Source organism: Heliangelus exortis, chromosome 28, assembly GCF_036169615.1.
Source record: "Heliangelus exortis chromosome 28, bHelExo1.hap1, whole genome shotgun sequence".
Taxonomy (NCBI): Eukaryota; Metazoa; Chordata; class Aves; order Apodiformes; family Trochilidae; genus Heliangelus; species Heliangelus exortis.
Genome location: NC_092449.1, coordinates 4323450 through 4343314, shown reverse-complemented (window position 1 = coordinate 4343314; position 19865 = coordinate 4323450). Strand labels below are relative to the sequence as shown.

At 57.2% G+C, this 19865-nt stretch overlaps 1 protein-coding gene across 5 annotated transcripts; it reads left to right on the top strand.

The window, feature by feature from the left end:
* Positions 1-13731: 13731 nt before the first annotated feature.
* Positions 13732-18346, top strand: CIRBP (cold inducible RNA binding protein). 5 transcript variants are annotated; one of them, XR_011722752.1, is made up of 8 exons: positions 13732-13872; positions 14425-14533; positions 14636-14742; positions 15052-15190; positions 15267-15369; positions 15492-15556; positions 17965-18064; positions 18212-18346. XR_011722752.1 is itself a non-coding variant. In XM_071727499.1 (7 exons), the coding sequence occupies exons 1-7, from the start codon at positions 13759-13761 to the stop codon at positions 16017-16019; spliced, it is 636 nt and encodes a 211-aa protein (XP_071583600.1). In that variant the 5' UTR covers positions 13732-13758; the 3' UTR covers positions 16020-16771. The 5 variants fall into 5 exon arrangements, 4 of the variants coding, with proteins under 4 accessions (XP_071583600.1, XP_071583598.1, XP_071583599.1 ...); XM_071727499.1 differs by lacking the exons at positions 17965-18064; positions 18212-18346 and adding an exon at positions 16003-16771 and having other exon boundaries at positions 15285-15369; XM_071727497.1 differs by lacking the exons at positions 17965-18064; positions 18212-18346 and adding an exon at positions 16003-16771.
* Positions 18347-19865: the final 1519 nt, after the last annotated feature.

The window sequence follows — 19865 nt, the reverse complement described above, 5'->3', positions numbered from 1 at the left end:
AACCACACGCGTGGCCATGTTGCGTGTGTCCCCGCATGTTTTGCGTGCACACACACACACACACACTCACTCGATGTGTGTGTGGCCCTGGCCTGTGGCTCCGTGTGTGCGTGGCGGCCGTGGGGGGTGGAGTGGGGGTGACTCAGCCCCCCGGCAGCCCAGGAATGCCCTTCCCCGCCTGTGCTGGGAACCGGGAACGGGCCGTTCTGGGGACAGTGACAGCCAGCGCTGACCCAGACCTTGCTGGGAAGATCCTGGCCGTGGCCCCCCCGCCTCCCTCTTGCTTTCTGGGAACCGCCTTATCGGGGAGAAGGGGGAAGAGGGGAGGCTGGGCAGGGCTGGTCCTGCGGCTGGGTGGGAGGGGGCCCAGGGGGGGCTGAGGCTCACTCGGGAGCCCCCGCTCTCACCGCTGCTCCCCCCGCGGGAGGGCAGTCTGCCGGGGGGGCTCCTCCCAGCCCCCTCCCCAGGAACAGGGACAGCCCCGGAGGATAGGTGCATGAAGGGGGGGTCCGGCTTCGGAGTCCCCCGGGCAGTCAGCCCTTGGGGGGCTCAGGGGTGGGCGGGGCACTGCGGACCCGGCCAGGCGGTGGGAGTGGGCTCCGGACTCCGCTCCAAAATCCGCTCCGGGCTCTGGGATCCGCTCCGGATTCCGCTCCGGGCTTTCCAACCCTCCCGGCCCCGCGCGCTCATTCATTCATAGATCGCGCCGCGCGCTCCCGGTCCATTCATCCCGGCGGCGCGAGGGAGGTTACCATGGCAACAGCCGTGTTTCCCCCCTCCCCCCCTCCCCATCCTCCCCCCGGTATCCCTGCAGCGCCCAACGCCGCGGGGGGCCGGGCCGGGGGGGACCCTCGGGGAGCTCCGGGGGGGGTCCTCTGTCTGCACAGCTGCGGGGGTGCCTGGGACCCCCCCCCCCCCGTGTGCCCGGCTGGGAGGCGGGGGGGCTCTGCCGGGGGGTCTCCTCCTTTGCAAGGCTGCGGGGGGCCGAGGGCAGTCTCCCCAGGACCCCCAGGGCGGCTGCCACGTCGGCGCGGGGGGGGCCCACCCAGGGCTGCGGCAGAGGCCCTGCCCCGGCGATCTCAGCCTTGGGCTGTGCTTGGAGGAGCCTTAACTCCCCCCCCCAGGCTCTGTGGCCATGGCGCTGAGCTCCAGCCCTGCAGAGCAGAGGAGAGCACAGCCCCCCCGAGGCTGCCGGGAAGGCCCCCGAGAAAGATGGATGTGGGGGTGGCAGTGGCTGTGGGTGCCAAATCTCCTGCACCCACCCTTTGGATGGCAAATGGGGGACACCCGGTCCCGCACATGAGGGTGGGTGCAGGTCTGGGTGGGCAGGGGTCCAGCTCTGCTCCAGCTGCCCGTGGGGCATGGGGGGCACTAGTGGTGCAGGGGCCCGTGTGTGCAGTGGCAGTAAAGCCACCAGGTTGTCCGGGTGAGCTGAAGCTGGGCAAATCTTCCTGATGGCCTCTCCTGCCATCCTGGAGGAGCCGTGGCCATGGGATGCAGGAGCAGCTCCTCGGTTCTCAGCTGCGGTTCCAGCTCTGCGCGTGGGCTGGGGACAAGGGACCCCCACAGGGGTTTGGTGTGGGGCTGGGCAGGGGGTGCCTGCACGGCTGTGTTTGGGTTCTGCAGTTTGGGGCTGTGCACGGTGAGGGCACGAACGGGCAAGAGCACGCGTGGGCATCTGCACACGTGTTGGTGCTTACGTGAGCTCACGGGCATTTTCTGGACACGGAGTCACACGCGTGTCTGTGCTGCCCGTCCACGGTCACGCTCGGTGTCACTGCGTGTGTCCAGGCTCAGGATGGGTGTCCTGGACCACGCACACCCACGCACGTGCCAGGGGGTGCCCTCGCACCTTGCCCTGGGCCTTCTCCTCTGTGGTGGCCACCGGGCCCCACGTCTGGCACTGCGGGAGTGACTCACGGAGCGCAGAGGAAGCCGTGACTCAGTCCTGGATCCTGCCTCCCCCTCCCCGGCCATCACAGCCACGTGGAGCTGCAGACCCGAGCAGTGGTGGCCTGGCAGGACCCAGGAGGAGGGCGCTGGGGATGCCCAACGGTGGGGTGCACCCCTTTGCTGGGCTGCTGCGGGATGTGGGGACCGTGGGGTCCTCGAGCGGCCGTGGGGACCCCGGTGTCTTTGGGTGCATGGGAGGAACAGCCCAGCCCAGCCTGCAGCGGGGTCTCTGCTGGCTGCTGACCCCCTCCTTCCCTGTCCCCACTGGCTGATGCCCCTGGAGGGGCTGCAAGCACTGGTGCAGCACTGGGACCCGATGCAGCAGCGCTGGGGCTGCTCCACTGGCCCCGGGTTTTCCGTGGGTCTGGGGTGCGGCTGCGGTTCCACCTGCCTGGCACTGAGCCACTGCTGGCACAGGGCTCTGCAGCTGCCCCGGGGGGCTGGGGTGCTGTGGTGTTCACGGGGAGCACCAGGGTGCCGTGCTGGTGGGCAGCGGCGCCGTGTGGTGCCGGGACCCCGTGCTGGTGGTGGCTGCCACCACCTTCGGCCAAATCCCCTCGACTCTGCCCCTCACCGGCTCTTTCCCTGAGTGCTGCTGGGCACAGGGGGGTTCACCCTCCTGAGCGGCCCCCGCCTGTCCCCACGGGTCCCTCCATGGGGCTGGGGTCTGGCGGGGGGCAGCAGGGGGTCACAGCAAGTGCCCGCAGAGCTGGGGTGAGTCAGTGTGGGCAGGTGGGGACGCGCGGGGACGCGCAGCGATCCGGGAATGACTCAGCTGCTGAACAAACAAATAGCAGAGTCTGGGTGAAGCTCTGCTTCCCCCGCGCCCAGGGAGCTGCTGGACCCCCCCAGGACACTGAGACCGCCGGAGCAGCAGCAGCTTTAGGAGCAGCTCTAGGGCTGCAGCTGCCCGTGGTGCCACACCGTGCATGTCCCAAACCCCTGTCCCCCACCCCGGTCCCCAGCTGCTCCCCGTGCTGCCTGCAGCGTTGCAGTGGGGTGCACTGGAGGGGGGGCTGCAGCCTGAGCTGGGGGTGAAGCTGCCTCTGGCTTAGAGGGAGTCACACGGCACAGCAGGGACATTTCAGGAGCCAAGGAGGCAGCTCTTGAAGCCACACGGGTTGGCTGGTGCCAGTCGAGGAGCTGTGGGGGTGTGAGAGAGAAGCAGAGAATCCACCCCCGGCGCACAGGTAGCTCAGCCCCAGGAAAAGCCTCGAGAGGTTCCAGGCACCCCGTGAGCTGCACGGGGGACCCCAGAATGTTGTGGGGCTGGGGCTCCACAGAGACGTTTGTGTGGCTGGGGGGGACCAGGGTCTGTGAGACTGGGGCTGCCAGCCCAGCATTGATCCCAGCAAAATCATGGAACAGCTGATCCAGGCTGTGATTAATAAACTGCTGGAGCTATTGGCACAGCTCTGCCACTGTCCCCGGGACTTTGGGTGAGGTTTTCTTTCCAAAACTCATTTTTCAGAAGTCAGCAGCTTTCCAGGCACAGTGGAGATCTTTCCTGGGCCGGCAGCCGGGTGTCCCAGCTCTGTGGGAGAGGAAGCTCGGCCCTGCCCTGCAGCCCACACGGCAGTCCTGAGGGTCCCTGGGGGGTGAGCGGGTGCTGGTGGGGTGGAAAATCCCCAAACCCCCACCTTTCACCCTGGGGTGAAGGTGCCTTCGCAGGAGCCGCAGTGGCCGGTGCCGGGCGGGTGCTTGGCTCGGGCAGTCGGGGATTTCCTGGGTCAGGGCTCACCTGGGCTGGGGCTGTGTGGCCTCTCCCTTGCCCAGCAGCTCATAAAACCCCAGTGTAGGCACCGGTCTGGCCCAGCCCACGGCCGGCCTGCCCGGGCACCCTGCGGCTCGGCTGCTTCCCGCCGGGCTGGCACTGAGATGGAGCCTGAGCTCCTGACCTGCGGGTCCATCTCTGCTCTGAGTTTTGTCTGTTCTCATCCCCAAGGAGCATTCCATGGGCTCTGCGGGCAGAGCTGCCACTGGGTGGGGGCTGTGATGCTGTGCCTGGCAGGGGACTGTCACCCTGACCCTCGGTGGGACTCTGCTGTCACTGCCAGCAAGTCCCACGCGTGACTCGGGGCCCCGCACACGCACGCACGCCCCGGCTGGCACAGCCCAAAATGTCAGGAATGTTTTGTGGTCAGGCTGGAAAAAGGGTCATTCACTCCGTGCCTTTTTCTTTTTTTTGTTCCCCCCCTCCTCGTTTTTGCCCTTTCCTGAGCTGTGTGTTGTGGGTTTGGCCGGGGGCCCGGGCGGGCGCGGGTGTTTGTGTGTGAGCAGGCGTGTGGTGAGCCGGGTGTGACGGGGCTGGGGACGGCTGTGAAAGTGCTGAGCTGGTGTGAACCCGAGATCCCCTCTTCCTTTGTGGCCCTTCCTGGAAGCAGCTGCGGGAAAGGTCCCCACGGGGTGCAGTATGTGGGCAGCCCTGCCCATCCCCACGGCCTCGGGGCGCCTCGTTCCGCAGGGCAGGAGGCAATTCCCACCAGAGTCAGGGGCTCACACGGATGCTGGGTGGGTGCCCGTTGCTATGCCAGGGGCTGGGGTGGTCCTGGGGGGGGTCCCCAGCCTGGCTGGGTCTCGAGGGATTGGGGGGGGTCGGGTCTGGCACCCTGGCACAGCGAGGGCGCCGGGTGCCGCCCGCAGAACCGTCTGGCCGCAGGAATTGTTGTTTAATTGGGTGCTTGGCTGCCAACCCAGGGTCCAGTCATGCATGTGCCGAGCGTGCACTCACTCACATGTGAATTAATCATGTGCACGGGCTGCTCATGTGCTCACACGCGTGTGAGGTCACGCGTGATCTGCCGGTGTGGAGTGACTGTGGCTTCTGCCGGAGGGCTCAGGGCTGGGGGTTTGGGTGCCCGCAGGTGCCACCCATCCGTGTCCCCTGGGGCTCGTGCCAGCGCAGGACCCCGTGCCAGGACTCTGCAGCGAAGGGGCAAGAGGGAAACTGAGGCAGAGAGGCAGGGGTCGGATGGTCCCCAGGTGAGGAGAGGCCTGCCAGGACCACCCACCCGGGGTTGCTCGCCCTCCCTGCACCCATCCCCGCTGCCACCCCTGCCCCCTGGATCCCTTCCCCCCTCCCAGCTGCTCGTCTGTCCCCCACCAGCTCCCGGCTCATCCCCCGCTTCCTCCCGCCTCTCCCGGAGCCTTTTCCCGCAGTGTCTCCATTGATAAATCCGGAGCGTTGCCATGGAGACGCTGCAGTGGGGCGCAGCGGGGGTGCTGAGGGGCGGGGGGAGTGGGGATGGGGGGGTGGGGGCTGCCCGAGTGCACGCGTGTGGTTGCACACATGTGTGGCTGCACATACGAGTGCACGGCGGGTGCCACGTGCGGGTCTGCGTGTGAGCTGTCCCTGTGCACGCGTGTCCCGGCGTGCACGTACATGTGGGAACAGGCGTGTGTGCCCTGCGTGTCCACGCGTGTGCAGAGCTGCGGGGGCTCGGGGACCGCCACCCGGGGCAGAGCGGGCGGACGGGGCCCCTGGCAGCTCTCGGCTGCTCTCCTGCAGAAGAGCCCAGAGCCACCAGCCCCAGTGGGGAAACTGAGGCACGGGAACGGCGTGTGACTCACCCCGAGCAGACAGTCACTCGGGGACAGGGAGGAGGGCTCGTACTGCGGTCTGCTGGGGTGGGGGGCTCAGGAGTGTGAGGGAGCACGGGGGGATGGGGTGGGGGAAGCCCCGGGGCCATCCACTGCCTCCAATGCAGCCACAGCCCCCCCGGCGACCACCCCCCGAGCAGGGCCGGGCTGGGGGACCTGGGCGGGCGGTCCCGGTCCACTCACTGCACCCACCCAAGCCACCCACGGGCGCAGCACTCGGGGGTCCCTGGAGAGGGGGAGATGGCCCCGCGCTGCCGAGGCCATGCGTGTCAGGAGTGGGCAAACAGCCCGATGCTGGCGGTAGCCCGAGCCGCCCCGCGGTGGGGCCAGGGGTGTCCTGAGTGGGGGTGCTGAACTCCAGGATCGGCCCCACTTGCAGCCGGGAGCTGGGGATGCCCCTGGCCTTGCCCCTCGTCCCACCCAGGGGCAGGAGGGGGGAACGCAGAGGGGACCCCGTGGCATGGGGGTGGCGCTGAGCGTGACGGTGTCACACGCGTGGGCTGCGGGGACACAGGGTGTGTGTGTGGCGGGCAGGATGGGTGCGGTGCGCGTAACATGGCTGCCCTCTGCTGCCACGGACACGGCAGCGCTCAGCCCCCCTCCAGGGGGACAGGGACGGCCACCCAGGACGGGGACACCCCCAAAGGGACGTGGCCGGGGGAATGTGGGGATCGGCCCCATCCCACGGAGGGTGGAATTCCGGGGGGTGGGTGCAGACACCCCACGTCTCTGTGTGTGTCCTCCCCCCTTTGTGCAGAGCCGCCTGTGCCGAACAATAGCGGCCCCCCCCCCCCCCGGCAGCCCCCTCCCCATTCCAGGACCCCGCCGGCTCCCTCCCAGCCACGCAGGGACCGAGAAGGGGGTGGGCGAGGGCAGAGGAGGGGCTGCAGAAATGCTGTGGATATGAAATGCGCCGTGTCCCCCCTCCCCGCACCCCCCTCTCCTCAAGACCCCCCCTTCCAGCTGGGCAGTGATTACCCAGCAGCTGGGGGGAATTAAGCAGCATCACTTGTGCTCGTTTGCTGGGCTATGAAAGCAATGGGGTGGGGGCTGCAGCTCCGGAAGGGGTTGGGGTCTCTGGGGGTCAGTTGATGCTGCTCAAGGGAGGTGTTGGCTCCATCCCCCATTCCCGGCGTTGGGAAGCAGGTCACGTCCCGCGGAGGGCTCGGCTTCCCGAGGCAGTGCCGGGTGTCAGTAGCTTTCAGGGCTCCTGGTGGCCTGGGGGGAGGATTTCCAGGATTTCCAGGCTGTCCCTGGGGGACGGCAGCAGAGATGGCATCTTCCCGGGATGCTGCAGCAGCTCCTGGCTCTCCCTTTCAGCTTCTCTTGACTGAGCAGAGCTGCCCCACGCTCAGCCCCCAGCCCCATTCTCCACTCCACGAGGAACCCCCTGCCCTGCTGCAGGGGGGGGAGACGCTCCCCTCCTGCTGTGGGGTGGTTGGCAGCCCCAGCGCCGGGCTCAGCTGCAGGCAGGAGCTCAGGGTGAAGCAGGAGGGGGTGATAACCGCAAAGGGAGGATGCTGGGGTCTGCTGGGCTCCCCCAGAACTCTCCTGGCTGCAGGAGTCGCTGGGGCGATACCAAAATGGGGCCTTTTCCCTGTGACCAGCCGGCTCCCCGGTGCTGCTGGGGGCACAGCCCCTGCCTCTCCCTCCCTGCGCTCGGATCAGCTCCTGGGGGAGCTTTCCCGACTTCTTTCCCTGCCTTAAGAGGCGGGGGAGGGAGGGAGGGGGGGGAAAAGAGAAGTTACATGACTCGGAGCTTCAGGAAAGGCAGCGCAGGGAGAAAGTGACCCAGACAGCCAAGAATCTGCTGGGCTGTTGTTTCTCATTCCTGCTCTGCGGCGCAGAGGGCTCGGGGAGAGAGAGAGAGGTTGTGTTACCGCCTGGCTGCTGGAGCTGGAAGCAGGGAGGCTCCGGAGGGGGGGGATGAGCAGGATGAGCTCATGCGAGGGAACCTTCTGGGCCGGCAGAAACGTTGATGCTGCAGTTCAGGGGTTTCTGCAGCCGCAGCTGTTCCCGGCTCGCTCCGTGTGCCGGGGGCGATGGAGCCGCTCGGGAGGGGCTGGGCTGCAGGGCTCGGGGTGATTTACAGCCCCTGAAGGGAGAGCAGCACACGGTGACCTGCTGCTGAGGGGAGAGGGGACGCCGGCGGTGCAGGGAGGAGGATGAAGCCCACCCTGCATGGGCCTGGGGGCTTTGAGACCACCAGTCCCTCTGCAGGGTGTTGCTGCACCCCCCGGGGTGCTTGGCAGTGCCACAGGGTCCTTGTGGGGGGAGTGGGGTTAAGGAGGGGGCCGAGGGATGTGGAGAAGTTCCCATTTCCTCAGGTTCCCCGGGCTGGCTCACCTCAGTGTGGATTTCATCCCTTGCTGGGGAGAGGCACCCTGTTCCTGGCTGGTTTTCCCCTACAAGCTGTGGATAAAAACCCCTTCCCGCATCCCCAGCTCTGTCCTGCCAGGTCACTCGGTGTTCTCAGGGTGGAAGTGTGATTGTTGTGTCCTTGGGTAGCATCTCCTGACCTTAAGAACTCCCATGCTGCAAATACTCTTAGATGATGATTAATGGGAGCTTATATAACCGAGATGAGTCCTTCGTGCAGCTGGTAGGTTGACAGGAGTGAAGGTGGGAGAGAGAGCAGCACATCCCTGCTGCTGCCTTTTCCACACCAGAAGTTGTGCAGAGGGGCCGTGGCACAGAGGGAGGGGTGGGGGCTCTGCAGGAAGCGAGGCCTCTGCCAGATGTTCCCGAGGGCCCTAAAGGGGCTCTGAAAACTGCAGCTACTGCGGAAGCAAACGACAGGAGCTGCTGCGCTTCAGCCCTCCCGAGGCCTGGGGACAGGGCTAACAGGGGCTGAGCTGTGCTTGCCACGGGCCCCCCCGGGATCGTGGCTGATCCGAGGCTGTCCCCAAAGTCTTGGTGGAGCTGTCGGTGGCACAAGGTCTGAGCTGCCCTTGCAGCCAGGATGGCAAAACCAGCTGTGGCCCCAATCCCTGCCTCTGGGTCAGCCCCCAGAGCCAATTTGCTTTGCAAGCTGTGAGGCAGCAGCCAAACATCCCCACCGTGCGTCTGGGGACAGGGCTGGGGTACGTGGGCACTGTCTGGGCTGGTTTTGGGCAGGTGTTGATGCTGTGACAACAGAGGGTTTTGTTTTCTATAATCTAGCTGAAAAGCACAGCCTCAGTGCCTGGTGAAACAGCTTCTTAGAGCCAAGCCAGTGACACGGTTGCCTTGGTTACCATGTGCTATTTTCACCATTTCCCTCACCTCAGCTCGGGTGCACGGGTGTCCCCAGCCCTGGCTCTCCCCAAACCTCAGCTCGGGTGCTCTGGGGCTCCCTGGCACTGCTGGTTGGGGTCCTGCTGTGCCTCTTCCTTGGAGTGGTGACACCTCTCTGTCCCAGCTCCCATCCCAACGGGGATGGAGCACGGGAGAATCAGGGCCCTGAAGGACGAGGAGGTCACTGGTTGCAAGGTCAGAGGATGGGATGATGCCCAAGAAAGAGAGAAGTCTGGGAATGGCAGAGGCTGAGCTCCCACCAGGGGGATTGGGTGGATTGGTGTTTCCTCATTTCCTGATCCTCAGGTTTGGGTAACCCCACGCTGCTGTAACCTTGCAGCAGGATGTGCCAGCCCAGATTCCCTGCAGGTTTTTTTTGCTCGCCTGGCTGTGGATCTGTTCCTTTTGCTCGCCGTGGCTTTGTCCTACAACTTGGTAAATCCTGGTGGCAGCAACTCACAGAGGAAAATGCAGCAGCAGCCATGGCAACGCCGGGATTGCGTCAGGGCTTTTTTTTTTTTTTTTCTTCTCCTCCAAACTGCAAAGCTGGATAAGCAACTCCCTCAGGGGAAGTAGTAAGAGAGAAGGGGATAATTTTTTTTTTTTTTTTTTTTTTTTTTTTCCTGTGGGCTTTGGGATTGCCAGTTCCCAGATTCAGAACTGCCCTGGTGTTTCGCTCCTTCCTGGGTGCAAGGCACGGGGGGCACTGACTGGACTGCCCCCCCGTGTGGGCTGACCTTGCAGGGAGATGAGGACGGAGCAGGAGGTTTGGTGAGGGAGGGGATGGGAGCCCTGGTTTGGTCGGGCCTCACATTCCTTCTTTCCCTGCAATCCCAGCAAAGCCAAAAGCACTGGAGGCAGCTCCTGTGCCGGGGGGGTTGGTGCTGGCAGGCTCTGCTGTGTGGCCCTGTCACCCCCTGGCTGTGCCTCTGCTGCTGTGTGTGCAGGGAGGGGGGTCCTGGGGGCCGGGGGAGGAACGTGAGGACAGGGGATGCTGGTGACCTGGATGGTTTTGTTCCCTCCCTGCTCCTGCCGTGCACCACCCGAGAGCAGACCATGAGACAACCCAGTCCCTGTCCCCCCATCTGCTTTGTTCCACCCTGCTCTTCCCCACCCCTCCCAGGGGTTCCTCTCCCCACCCCTGCCCGAGGCAGCAGCAGCACCCAGAGGAGCACCACGGGGTTGCTCCGGGCTTTGGAAACCTCATCAGAGCGGAGCCCCGGGTGGACGCCTCAGCTCCCAGCTCGGGCTCCTGAGCGGGTGCCAGGGCTGCTGAGCAGGTTGGGGCTCAGCTCTGTGTGCTGAGCAGCTCTGCCCATGGCTCCAGGCAAACGCTGAGCTGCTCTGTGCTGTGGAAAAGGGCCATGAGAACAGGGGACTGGGAAAAAAAGTCCCTCCAAACACAGCGGGGAACTGCACCCCGCACCCAAAGAAAGCCACGGGGCTGCAGGAGGGGCAGCTCGGCTGAGGGAATGCACCCCAGGCAAAACTCCCTGGAGGGCAAGAGAAAGGATTGTATGGATCTGGGATGAAGGGCAGGTGTGCAGCACAGCTGGGACATCTTGGAGCTCCCCAAAAGTCTGTGGATGTGGCACCAACTGCTGGACAGGGGACTGTGTCAGGAAATCAGTATTTTCATTTATTTGCTGTTTGGTACCGTGACTTCTGCCACCAGAGGTTTTAAAAAAAAAAAAAAAAAAGTGAGATGAACATCTGTCAGGTGTTTGGAGGCTGCTGGATCCAACAGGGAAGCTGATCCCCAGGATCCCTTGAGCCTCGTGTGATTTACACACGTATGGAGACAGAGGCTGGGAGCCTGCACAGTTCAAGCCCTTTATTTGCGAGCTTGGATGAAGCTTTCACCATATTAGGTCAGTGCAGGCACAGCCCCCGCTCACAGACAGCTCCAGGTGATGGAGTGGGCTTGAGCCAGAGAAAACAAACCAGGATGTTTGGCTCCCGAGCTCCGCAGGGGTGTTTGGGCGCCCGGCCCGCCGCAGGGATGGTGCAAAGTTAACTCCGTGTGCTCCCTCCTGGGTGCTCTGGGACCCTCCCAGCCCAGGGCTGCAGGAAAAGTTTGCTCAAGTGGCACCAATCGGGCTCGCTGCGTTTCACTCCTTAATTAAACTCTCCCGGCAGCTTGTGAAATCTGCGGGGTGAGGTTTCCTGCTGGGCTGCTCCTCGGTGCTGGTTCCAGCCGTGGGATGTGTGGGGATGGAGCCCCCCCGGTGGGGCAGGGTGGGGGCAGTGGGCACCCAGCAGTGTGGAGGCTGAGCCCGTGCCTGGTGCCCTGGATCGGGGAGGAACAGAGAGATCTGGGGCACACAGAACCTCCTGAGAGCTGCAGAACTGGGACAGGAGCAGAGGCAGCTCGGGCTCTCACCGCCCTGTTTCCCAAAGGCACCAACAGGCACCTGAGTGAGACCAAAAATCACACTTTTTTGGGGGCAAACCCGAGCAGAGCTGCGATTGCCACTCAATGTCACAGTTGCTGTCACTGGTCCTTTCATCCTGCTGGGACTAAACCCCCCCTGATGCAGCCCAGGAGGGTTAACAGCCCGAGCTGGCTTTGCACGAGGAGTTAAAAAAAGCAATTAAATTGGTGATTTTGCAGCGTGGAGGGTGTTGGGACGGGAATAGGCTGGTGGTGCAGTGCTGCTCCTCCCCTCCAGCATCCTGGGCTTGGCTGTCCTGGCTGTCACTCAGTGTCAAGGTCACTTTATCCACCCGCATCAGGGTCCTGAAGTGCCCACGTGAAGGTGTCTCTAATTTAATCAAAATGCTGTGCTGGGGAGGTGTGAGCTCAGGGCTGAGCTCTCGTTTTCCCCCTTGAAGGGCAAAAATCGATTTGCAGTCCCTGAGGGCAGAGAAGGCTCCTCCGGACCACACAGCCCCGTGGAAAAGGAGGCAGAATTCAGAAATAACCCTGGGTTCTTCAATAATTCAAAGCCAGAGATTAAAATTAAAAATACCCTTCTCAAATCAAGAAACAGGTTTGGGGTTTTCGTTGGGTTTTTTTTCTCCCATAAAATGTATGACTATCCAGTTTCATCCTGCTTTTAACCATTGCTCTGACACTTCCCTAGAGCTGAACCTCCTCTCCTTGCTCTGCAAAGTGGATCAGGTTATTCTTACTTTGACAGTTCAGTGCTGTTCATTTGCTCCCAGGACTGGAAAGTTAGGGTTTTTTTTCATGTTTTTGCCAGGAAGAAAATAATAATAATACCACTATATTGGTGCCTCACTGATATTGAGGTGTTTTGCATGCTTGACAAAGCCTCCAATGGTGTCCTGGTAACAAAACACCTATTTTTGTGTGGACAACAGCTGAGCTTGGGGCAGAGTGCAATATCCAGATGCCTCTATTTCGTAACTTGTATACAAAACAACCCTTTTCCTGCAGATCCCAAAAAGTATAACAACAGCTCAGAGAGGAAAACCCCAGTTTCCTTACTCTGGGAATGGGCCCTTGATGTTTTTAACAGCACAGTGCTGGCCAGGAGACTTCTTCGCATTTCAATGTGGTTACTTTTTACCCCGTGTCAGCCCTGGTTTAGGAAATCAACCCCATTCTCTGCGAAGGAACAGCCACGATTTCAGTAACTCCAGTTTATTATTCTGTGTAACCCTGACCAGGAAGGCTCTGAGCCCCACATTCCTCCTGCTGGGAGCTGCAAAGGGAATTACTGTGTCCTTCTCCTGGGCAGAGCTGATGTGTCCTGGTGGTGACAGACGAGGTGACCTCCAGGGATTTGTCCTCCTGCCCTTCCTTTCCTCCGTGTTGTTTTCCTCCCGTGTGCCTCTTCCTCACAGATGTTTTAAAATACCGTGCAGAGTTCACGAGATTATAGTTACTCTAAGGGAAAAAAAGTTATTTGCAGGGCTTCTTAAACCTTTCAGGAACATGTTTGTCAGTTTCCTCTTTCAGCAAGGGAGTTTTTAATGCTGAAGACATACTAGAAAAACCCCAGGGTGGGCTCTGAAATACTTCAGCAAAACCAGGCCAACTCCTTTTATTAGTACTTTTTAAACAAAACCATTTATGCTTTTAAACCAGTGAGTGGGCTGCTTTTTACCGAGCCTGGGGACACCAGCAGAACGCTTCAGAGAAGGTTACAGGGATTACCCATCCATAGGGACAGGGAGGGCAGAATGGCAGCGATCCCTGCGGGGCAGGGACAGCGGGCACCCCCCTGGGGGGCTCCGCGGGCAGCGCGTTTGCTGGGGGTGATGAAGAGGTGACCTTGGGCCTGTCAGGGACGAGGGGAACCTACCGCCAGGCAGCCAGGCTCTGGCAGCGAGTGCGAGCGCCCAGGCCTAAGGAGAGGTGGGGACTTCATCCCCGCTGTACCGGGGACGGGCCGCCCCTCGCCGCCACCCGCAGAGGAGTGAAGAAGCGGCGGGGCCCTGAGGGGCAGGCGGGGCGGAGGAGCGGGCCTGCGTGACGCGGAAGGGCGGCCTAGGAGCAGCGGGGAAGCCGAGAGCGGGGCCGGCGGCGGTCAGCGTTCGCCGCCCAAGATGGCGGCGTCCCCTCAGGCGTCCCCTTTGTCTGCAGCCGCCGCCGCAGTGCCGAGTAGGGCGCGAAACTGGGGCAGCGAGGCCACGCCCCCTGAGCGCACGGCCCGCCAGGAGGGGCGGGGCCCGGCGATGCGTCCCAGCCAATCAGCTGCCTCCACTTCCTTCCTTCTCACAGGGGCTCTCCCGGCCCGCGGCCCCCGCGCTCCCAACCAATCGGCGCCGCCCTCCTGGCCCCGCCCCCGCGCGGGGGGGGGGAATGCGGCGGTTTTGTTTTCCATTCCCCCGCCCCCCGCCCCCCGTGGGGACTCATGAATATTAATCAGCTCCCGCCCAATCAGGGGCGGCGGCGGCGGCAGCGCTTTGGTGGCGTCTGCAGCCCCGCCTTGCAGCGGGGGGTTCATCGGAATATTCATGAGGTGGGCGGGGCCAAGCGCGGGCGTTTATAAGCCGCCGCCCCGCCAGCTTCAGCGTATATCGCGCCGAAGCTTTGAAGTGCTGTGTGGACCCCGCACCTCCAGGGCACCGGTAAGGCGCCTTCGGCGGGGGCCGGGCTGCGGCCGGGCTGGGCCGGGGGGTTCGAAGGGACAGAGATAAAGAAAAACGTGTCGTAGAAACCATAGGGCTGGCTCCCCGGTGGGGAAGTAGGGGATAGGACACCACGCCGAAGTGTCACGGGTGTCTGTCGCGGCTGCGGGGAGCCGAGCGGAGCTGTCCCGGCGCTTTGCCGTGGGGGTAGAGGGAAAGGGTGAGGAGAGGAGCGGAATGCGCCCTCGGAAACAAAATGGCGACGGGCCTGGACCGTGCAAAATGGCGGCGGGCGGGAGGGCGGGACTGCGCCTGCGCGGGGTGGGCGGGCTGCGGGGGCGGGGCGCGCATGCGCGGTGGGCACCGGGGGTGTTTTTTGGGGGGGGGGGAACTGAGTGCGGACCCCGGAGCCTCCCCTGAGGGTGCCCGAAAATTCACCTCTGGGTCACTGGAAGCGGGCCAGGGTAGTGCTGGGGGCGGTTCAGCCGGTCTGGGAATGTTCCGCGTTTTTTTTTTTTTAAATGAAAAAAAAAAATTAATTTGGATTCTCAGGTCAGAATGGCATCGGATGAGGGAAAGCTCTTTGTCGGTGGACTGAGTTTTGACACCAATGAGCAGTCATTGGAACAGGTGTTCTCTAAATATGGACAGATCTCGGAAGGTAAGGTTGCTGGGCTGGGCTGGGAAGAGGTTCATCAATGCATTCCATCGTACAAGTGCTGATGTGGGTTTTTTTTTTTATTATTTTTTTCCTGCTTTATAGTTGTTGTGGTGAAAGACAGAGAGACACAGAGATCCAGAGGTTTTGGCTTTGTAACTTTTGAAAATATAGATGATGCTAAAGATGCAATGATGGCCATGAATGGGAAGGTAAGGAGCAGCTTTTTTGATTCCTTTAAGGTGTCGTGAGAGGTTTGGAAGTGGTGTTGCAGTGCCAAGTAGAAAGCCAGATAAATGTTAAGTGTCTTCAAGCAAAGATACTGTATAAATAATACAGAATGTAACTGCTGTTTTCTAAAATGTATTTCTGAAATTAATTTTTGCATAAACCCTGTGTGCACTGTTACAAAGTTCTGCTCCTTGCTTAGCTGGAAATGAAGGTGTCTTACTCCCTGCCCACGTGCTTTGGTGTTTAGCTGTGATAATACCCAGTTGGCTCACTTTCTGTTGGTTTGTTAGTCTGTAGATGGACGTCAGATCAGAGTTGACCAGGCTGGAAAATCCTCAGAGAACAGATCCCGTGGGTACAGAGGGGGCTCCTCGGGGGGCAGAGGATTTTTCCGTGGGGGCAGAGGTCGGGGCCGTGGCTTCTCCAGAGGTGAGAAACCTGTGTGGTTGGCTTGCAGCACCTCGAGTGCTAATGGTGTTGGTCAGAATGCTTTAAAAAACTAAAGATCTGGTGTCTGTTCAAGGAGGTGGAGACAGAGGTTATGGTGGGAGCAGATTTGATTCCAGAAGTGGAGGATACAATGGCTCCAGAGACTACTATAATAGCAGGTAAAGTCATCCTTAAAGCTTCCTCTTACCAGGGTCTGGAGGCCTTTTGCCTGTTTGATCCTGAGTTTCAGCAGATCTATTTGAGCAAATCTGAAGCAGGGGCTTGTTGTTTTTCCCAGCAGGAGTCAAGGTGGCTATGGGGACAGGTCTTCAGGAGGATCCTACAGAGACAGCTATGACAGTTACGGTAAGTGCTGCTTCAAACGGGAAGGCTGAGTACGTACCTTGTAGGAACTCTTAAAAAAAACACCTTCTGACCCTGTGCTGGAGTCTGCAAAGACTGTAAGGCTCAGTTGGACTGTACCACTGTTGCTGTTCTTGCCCCTAAGAACCAATCTGCCAGGCTTTTGGACGTGGTTGTGCCGTTTTTAAAAAAGTTTTCTAATTTGTAATGCATGTGTAGGAGTTGCTTGGATCTTAAGGCAAAGCAAGGTTTTAAAAAAAAAAAAAACAAATTCCTCCAGCTTGAGGCTAAGACCAAACTCAGATGCCCTAACAAAAATCTAATCAAGGGTGGGGGAGTTCTCTTACTGTGTAGCTAGCACTAGCTTCTGAAATAATGCAAGGGACTAAAATGCTGGAACTTGTCTATGCTTCAGTGCCTTTACAATTGTGCCTGCTTCTTGTCCTCAGCTACACACAACGAGTAAAAATCCTTCCTGACTCAAGATCGTCCTTCCAATGGCTGTATTTATAAAGATTTTTGGAGCTTCGCTGAAATCGTTATTGTGTAGTACATCTACTTGTATTTTCACTTTTGTAGTAATATCAGTTCTAATCTTGTCAAACACAGCCTGACAGCTTCTGATACAATACGGTCTGATTAGACTTTTCTTTAAGAAAGCTCTGCTTTCAAGTGTTTTTAATCTTCTTTTTGAAAGCACTTCAGATTTTATTTTATCCCTCGTGATGAGCCAAGGTGTTTTTGGTTTTTGTTTTTTAAAGTTGTGAAGTTGGGGCCCCAATTCAGTTTCTTTTGAGATAGAAAGGACCTTTTAATTCAATGTTCACTGGAAGCTGAACAAGCTGTGGACTCTTTTTTTTTTTTTTTTTTTAAGTGCATTACCTTCGTCTTTTGTAACATTCCTTTAGTGTAGCAAGGTAGGAATGCAGCCTGGGTACAGATTGGAAGGCAAACCACCTTGATATATCTAAAGAGAACTTGCTTGTATGTTCAACCTGCATAAAACGGTATTTTTACTGTTGTAATGATGTAAAATACCCAGCAAATAGACTTGCAAACTTACCATAAAAGAGGTTCTTGAAAATGTTTATTTATATTGTCCTTTTTTACTGGAAGAAAATGCATATTCCATTGATATTGTATTTGAAGTGGTAAAGGATTCTTGTATACAGTTTTCTTTGGCTTTACGAAGCCTATTAAAAGACCGTCTGAAATGAACTCTGCTCCTGACATTTACATTTCATTGCACAACACGACCCTGGAAGATGGAAGAACAGCCTGAGGGAGAAGGGATGCCAGAGAAGACTGTAGTGCTAGTTAAGAACAAGCCAGAGTTAATTGATTAGCTGCTAGAATTTAATCTCAAGTCGGTCTTGACATGTGAATTTCTCGACGTACTTTCACGTAACAACAGTCAAACTTGTCTAGAGGCAGAGGACAAAGGATTCAGGATGTTGTAGCACTCAAAGAGCCAGAAGTGGAGGGAATGCTACTGCTAGGTAGGATAATTGATGTTTCCTGAAAATAACTGAAATAGCCTACATTGCAAAGCTGCTGTAGTGAAGAAGCAGGGTGCTTTAGTAACTGGAGTAGTTACTGGCTTGCCAGGGGTGTTAATGGTAGGTAAATTGTGATTAGCTAGCTTTGTCATTGCCTTACAAGTTCTAAGAATTCTTTGCTAGCATATGGAAACTGCAGTGTCCTTGGAGAAAAGAAGTGTTGTGCCTCCAACAGAAACCTCTGAGACGAAAGCTGCTCTCTTGGCTAGTTCATATGTGGAAATAGTCCTGTAATTCGAGGTAACTCCTTTTGCTCATGTCCGCATCCTTCCTCTTGTTGAGAGCTCATTTGAAAGTCTTAATGTACCCGTGAAATACTCCTTTTGACAATTTTGGTCAACTGGTGGAAAAAAAAAAAAATTGTAACCCATGCCGTATGCAACCTTTGGCTTGTGGCACAACTTGAGTTCCACAGATCAGAGTTGGGCATGCAGTCATGTCTTGCTAGTAGGTATGGAAGCAAGATGGGAAAAGAATTCCCTGACTTGATATGTGTTCATCTATTGAGACTCTTCCTAGACTTCATTAAGTTGCTCACTTTTAATTGTAGCTTTCTTTGCCATCCTACTTGTTGCCATTAACTTTTTCCCATAGCCCACACTTCCTAAGCAGCCATGTCAAAGTGGTTAAACTCTCTGCTTAGGGATCAAATGATACCTTGGCTGGCGTTTCAAAGGCATCAGCCAGCCCTGGAACAGTTTTCCCAGACTGTGCTTCTGTGATGTGATGGGTTCAGAGAATGGCTTGTGAAACCCTGTATATGATGTGACTTGTCTCGAGGGGGGGGAGGTGGGTGGCAAATGTGAAAAACTCTTGCTTGATATTTTTATTAATGCCTCTGTGCTTTGGCAGGCTGAAGAGGAGACTTCACACAGAAGCTGAAGCAAATCCTGAGGAAAGGGGGAGTGTTGATTCCAAAGAGGCAGGACCAAGGCATGAATTTGCCAGCCAGGTAATGTCTCTGCCCCTCATCCCTGAGCCCAAATGTTTGGCTCTGTTACTCTCACAGTACCAATCTGTAAGGGGGAAACTAGGACAGGAGTTTGAAAGAGAAATGGACTTTGCCTAAAAACTCACTCTTCGTTTTATTTTCTTTCAGCAATGAGAAGACCAAGAAGGACTGGGAGTGGTGCAGAGGAAGAGCTTTGGGCAGTGGTGTTGATGGTTTTTATACAGGTTGATTGAATTCAGTCAGTTGAGCTAGAATAAAATACTGGAATGTGGAAAAAAATAATCTCTGTAGTACTTTTTTTTTTGAGAAACACAAGAATATATGATCGTGGCCAGGTTACCTGGTGTATAGCCCAGTTAAAAGTTAAATTAAAAGAATAATGTTTAAACTGGGGAGGTGGACAAGAGGGTAAATTGCAAGTTTGAAGAAATTTGTGTCTTTTCAGCTTGCATGAAGTGGTAGTGAAATAATTACTCCTGAAGGGAACTGTGAACTAGGGCATAAAACAGGAGTCAGTGCAGAAAAAAACCTGCTGCTGCCAAGTGCTAAAGTTTGATTTACACTGAAATGCTAAAGCTTTTCTAAGCTTGAATAATGAAACACTTCTTTCCACACACATCAGAGTGACTGATGCTGCTCACAGACATTCTGCACATTTCTGGAGTTCTCCAGGTTGCAGGTTTCAGATGGAATGGGAGATTTTTCCTCTCCTGGAACTGCTGATTTTTGTGTTCAGTGTAGTTGGCTCAGAGCTGCCCAGTTTACCACCTCAATTACCTGTAACACAAAAGCAAAGATCAGAGTTTGGGTTTTAGGATCAGAAGTAAAAAAAAAAAAAAAATTATTTCAAAGTCAGAATTTAGGTTTGAGCACATTAACTGCTCATTTTTTTTAGGGAATTTTCACATTTCCAGCTTTCAGTTGGAGTGTGCCATGGAGGTGAAGCTTTCAAGCCTCAACTGCTGAATTTGTGGGTTTTTTTCTTTTTTTTCCTGCCCAGTTTCAAGTCCCATTTGCAAAAAAGTTCCCCTAGCCAGCCAAACATCCCTTTTCCTCTCAGTGTAGAAAAATTGTTGCATGCTGTGTTACAAAAAGTGCTGTTGGTTTTCTGATGGGTTGCACTTGTAACTCAATCCATGGTGCCACGTCACCCGTGTTTTTTCCATGCTGCTGGGGAGAGGGAAAGCAGCTTAAATTACTTGATTTCCACTGACCTACCTCTGAAATAAAAACTTTTATTAAGGAATGGAAGGTGCTGGCTGGTGACCCCCTGAGGGCTTCCTATCATGATCCTGTACTATGATTAGCAAGCTTACTATTAGAAATACCCTTTTTTTGTTATTTGGTTGTGGGGTTTTTGGGTTTTTTTTGTTTGCTTGTTTGTTTGTGGTGGTTTTTGTGTTTTTGTTTTTTTTTTGTTACTGGGTTGTTTGGGGTTTTTTTTTTGCTTTTTGCTGGTTTTGGTTTTTAACCTCACGGTGTTTTTAAAAAAAAAAAAAGTTGATGCACTTTTGGGGTCTGTGCCTGGCTGTTCCTCAGTGTGAACAATTTTCTGTTAATAAAAAGTGGTATTTTGATATTTAAACACAGGGCAGGAGTGAGAAACCTTTGGCTTGACAAGAACATAATCGGGTCACTCTTGAGTTCAAAATGTAAATACTGCCAAAGCCTTTCTTTGGGTGCCCTTCCTAAAGGGACTGCTTAGATGCTTAAAGGGGCAGAAATAATAAGTAAAAAAAATACATACATTAAAAAAAAGTCTGGTTTTGAGGTGCTGTTATTTTAGCACCGCCAATGAGGG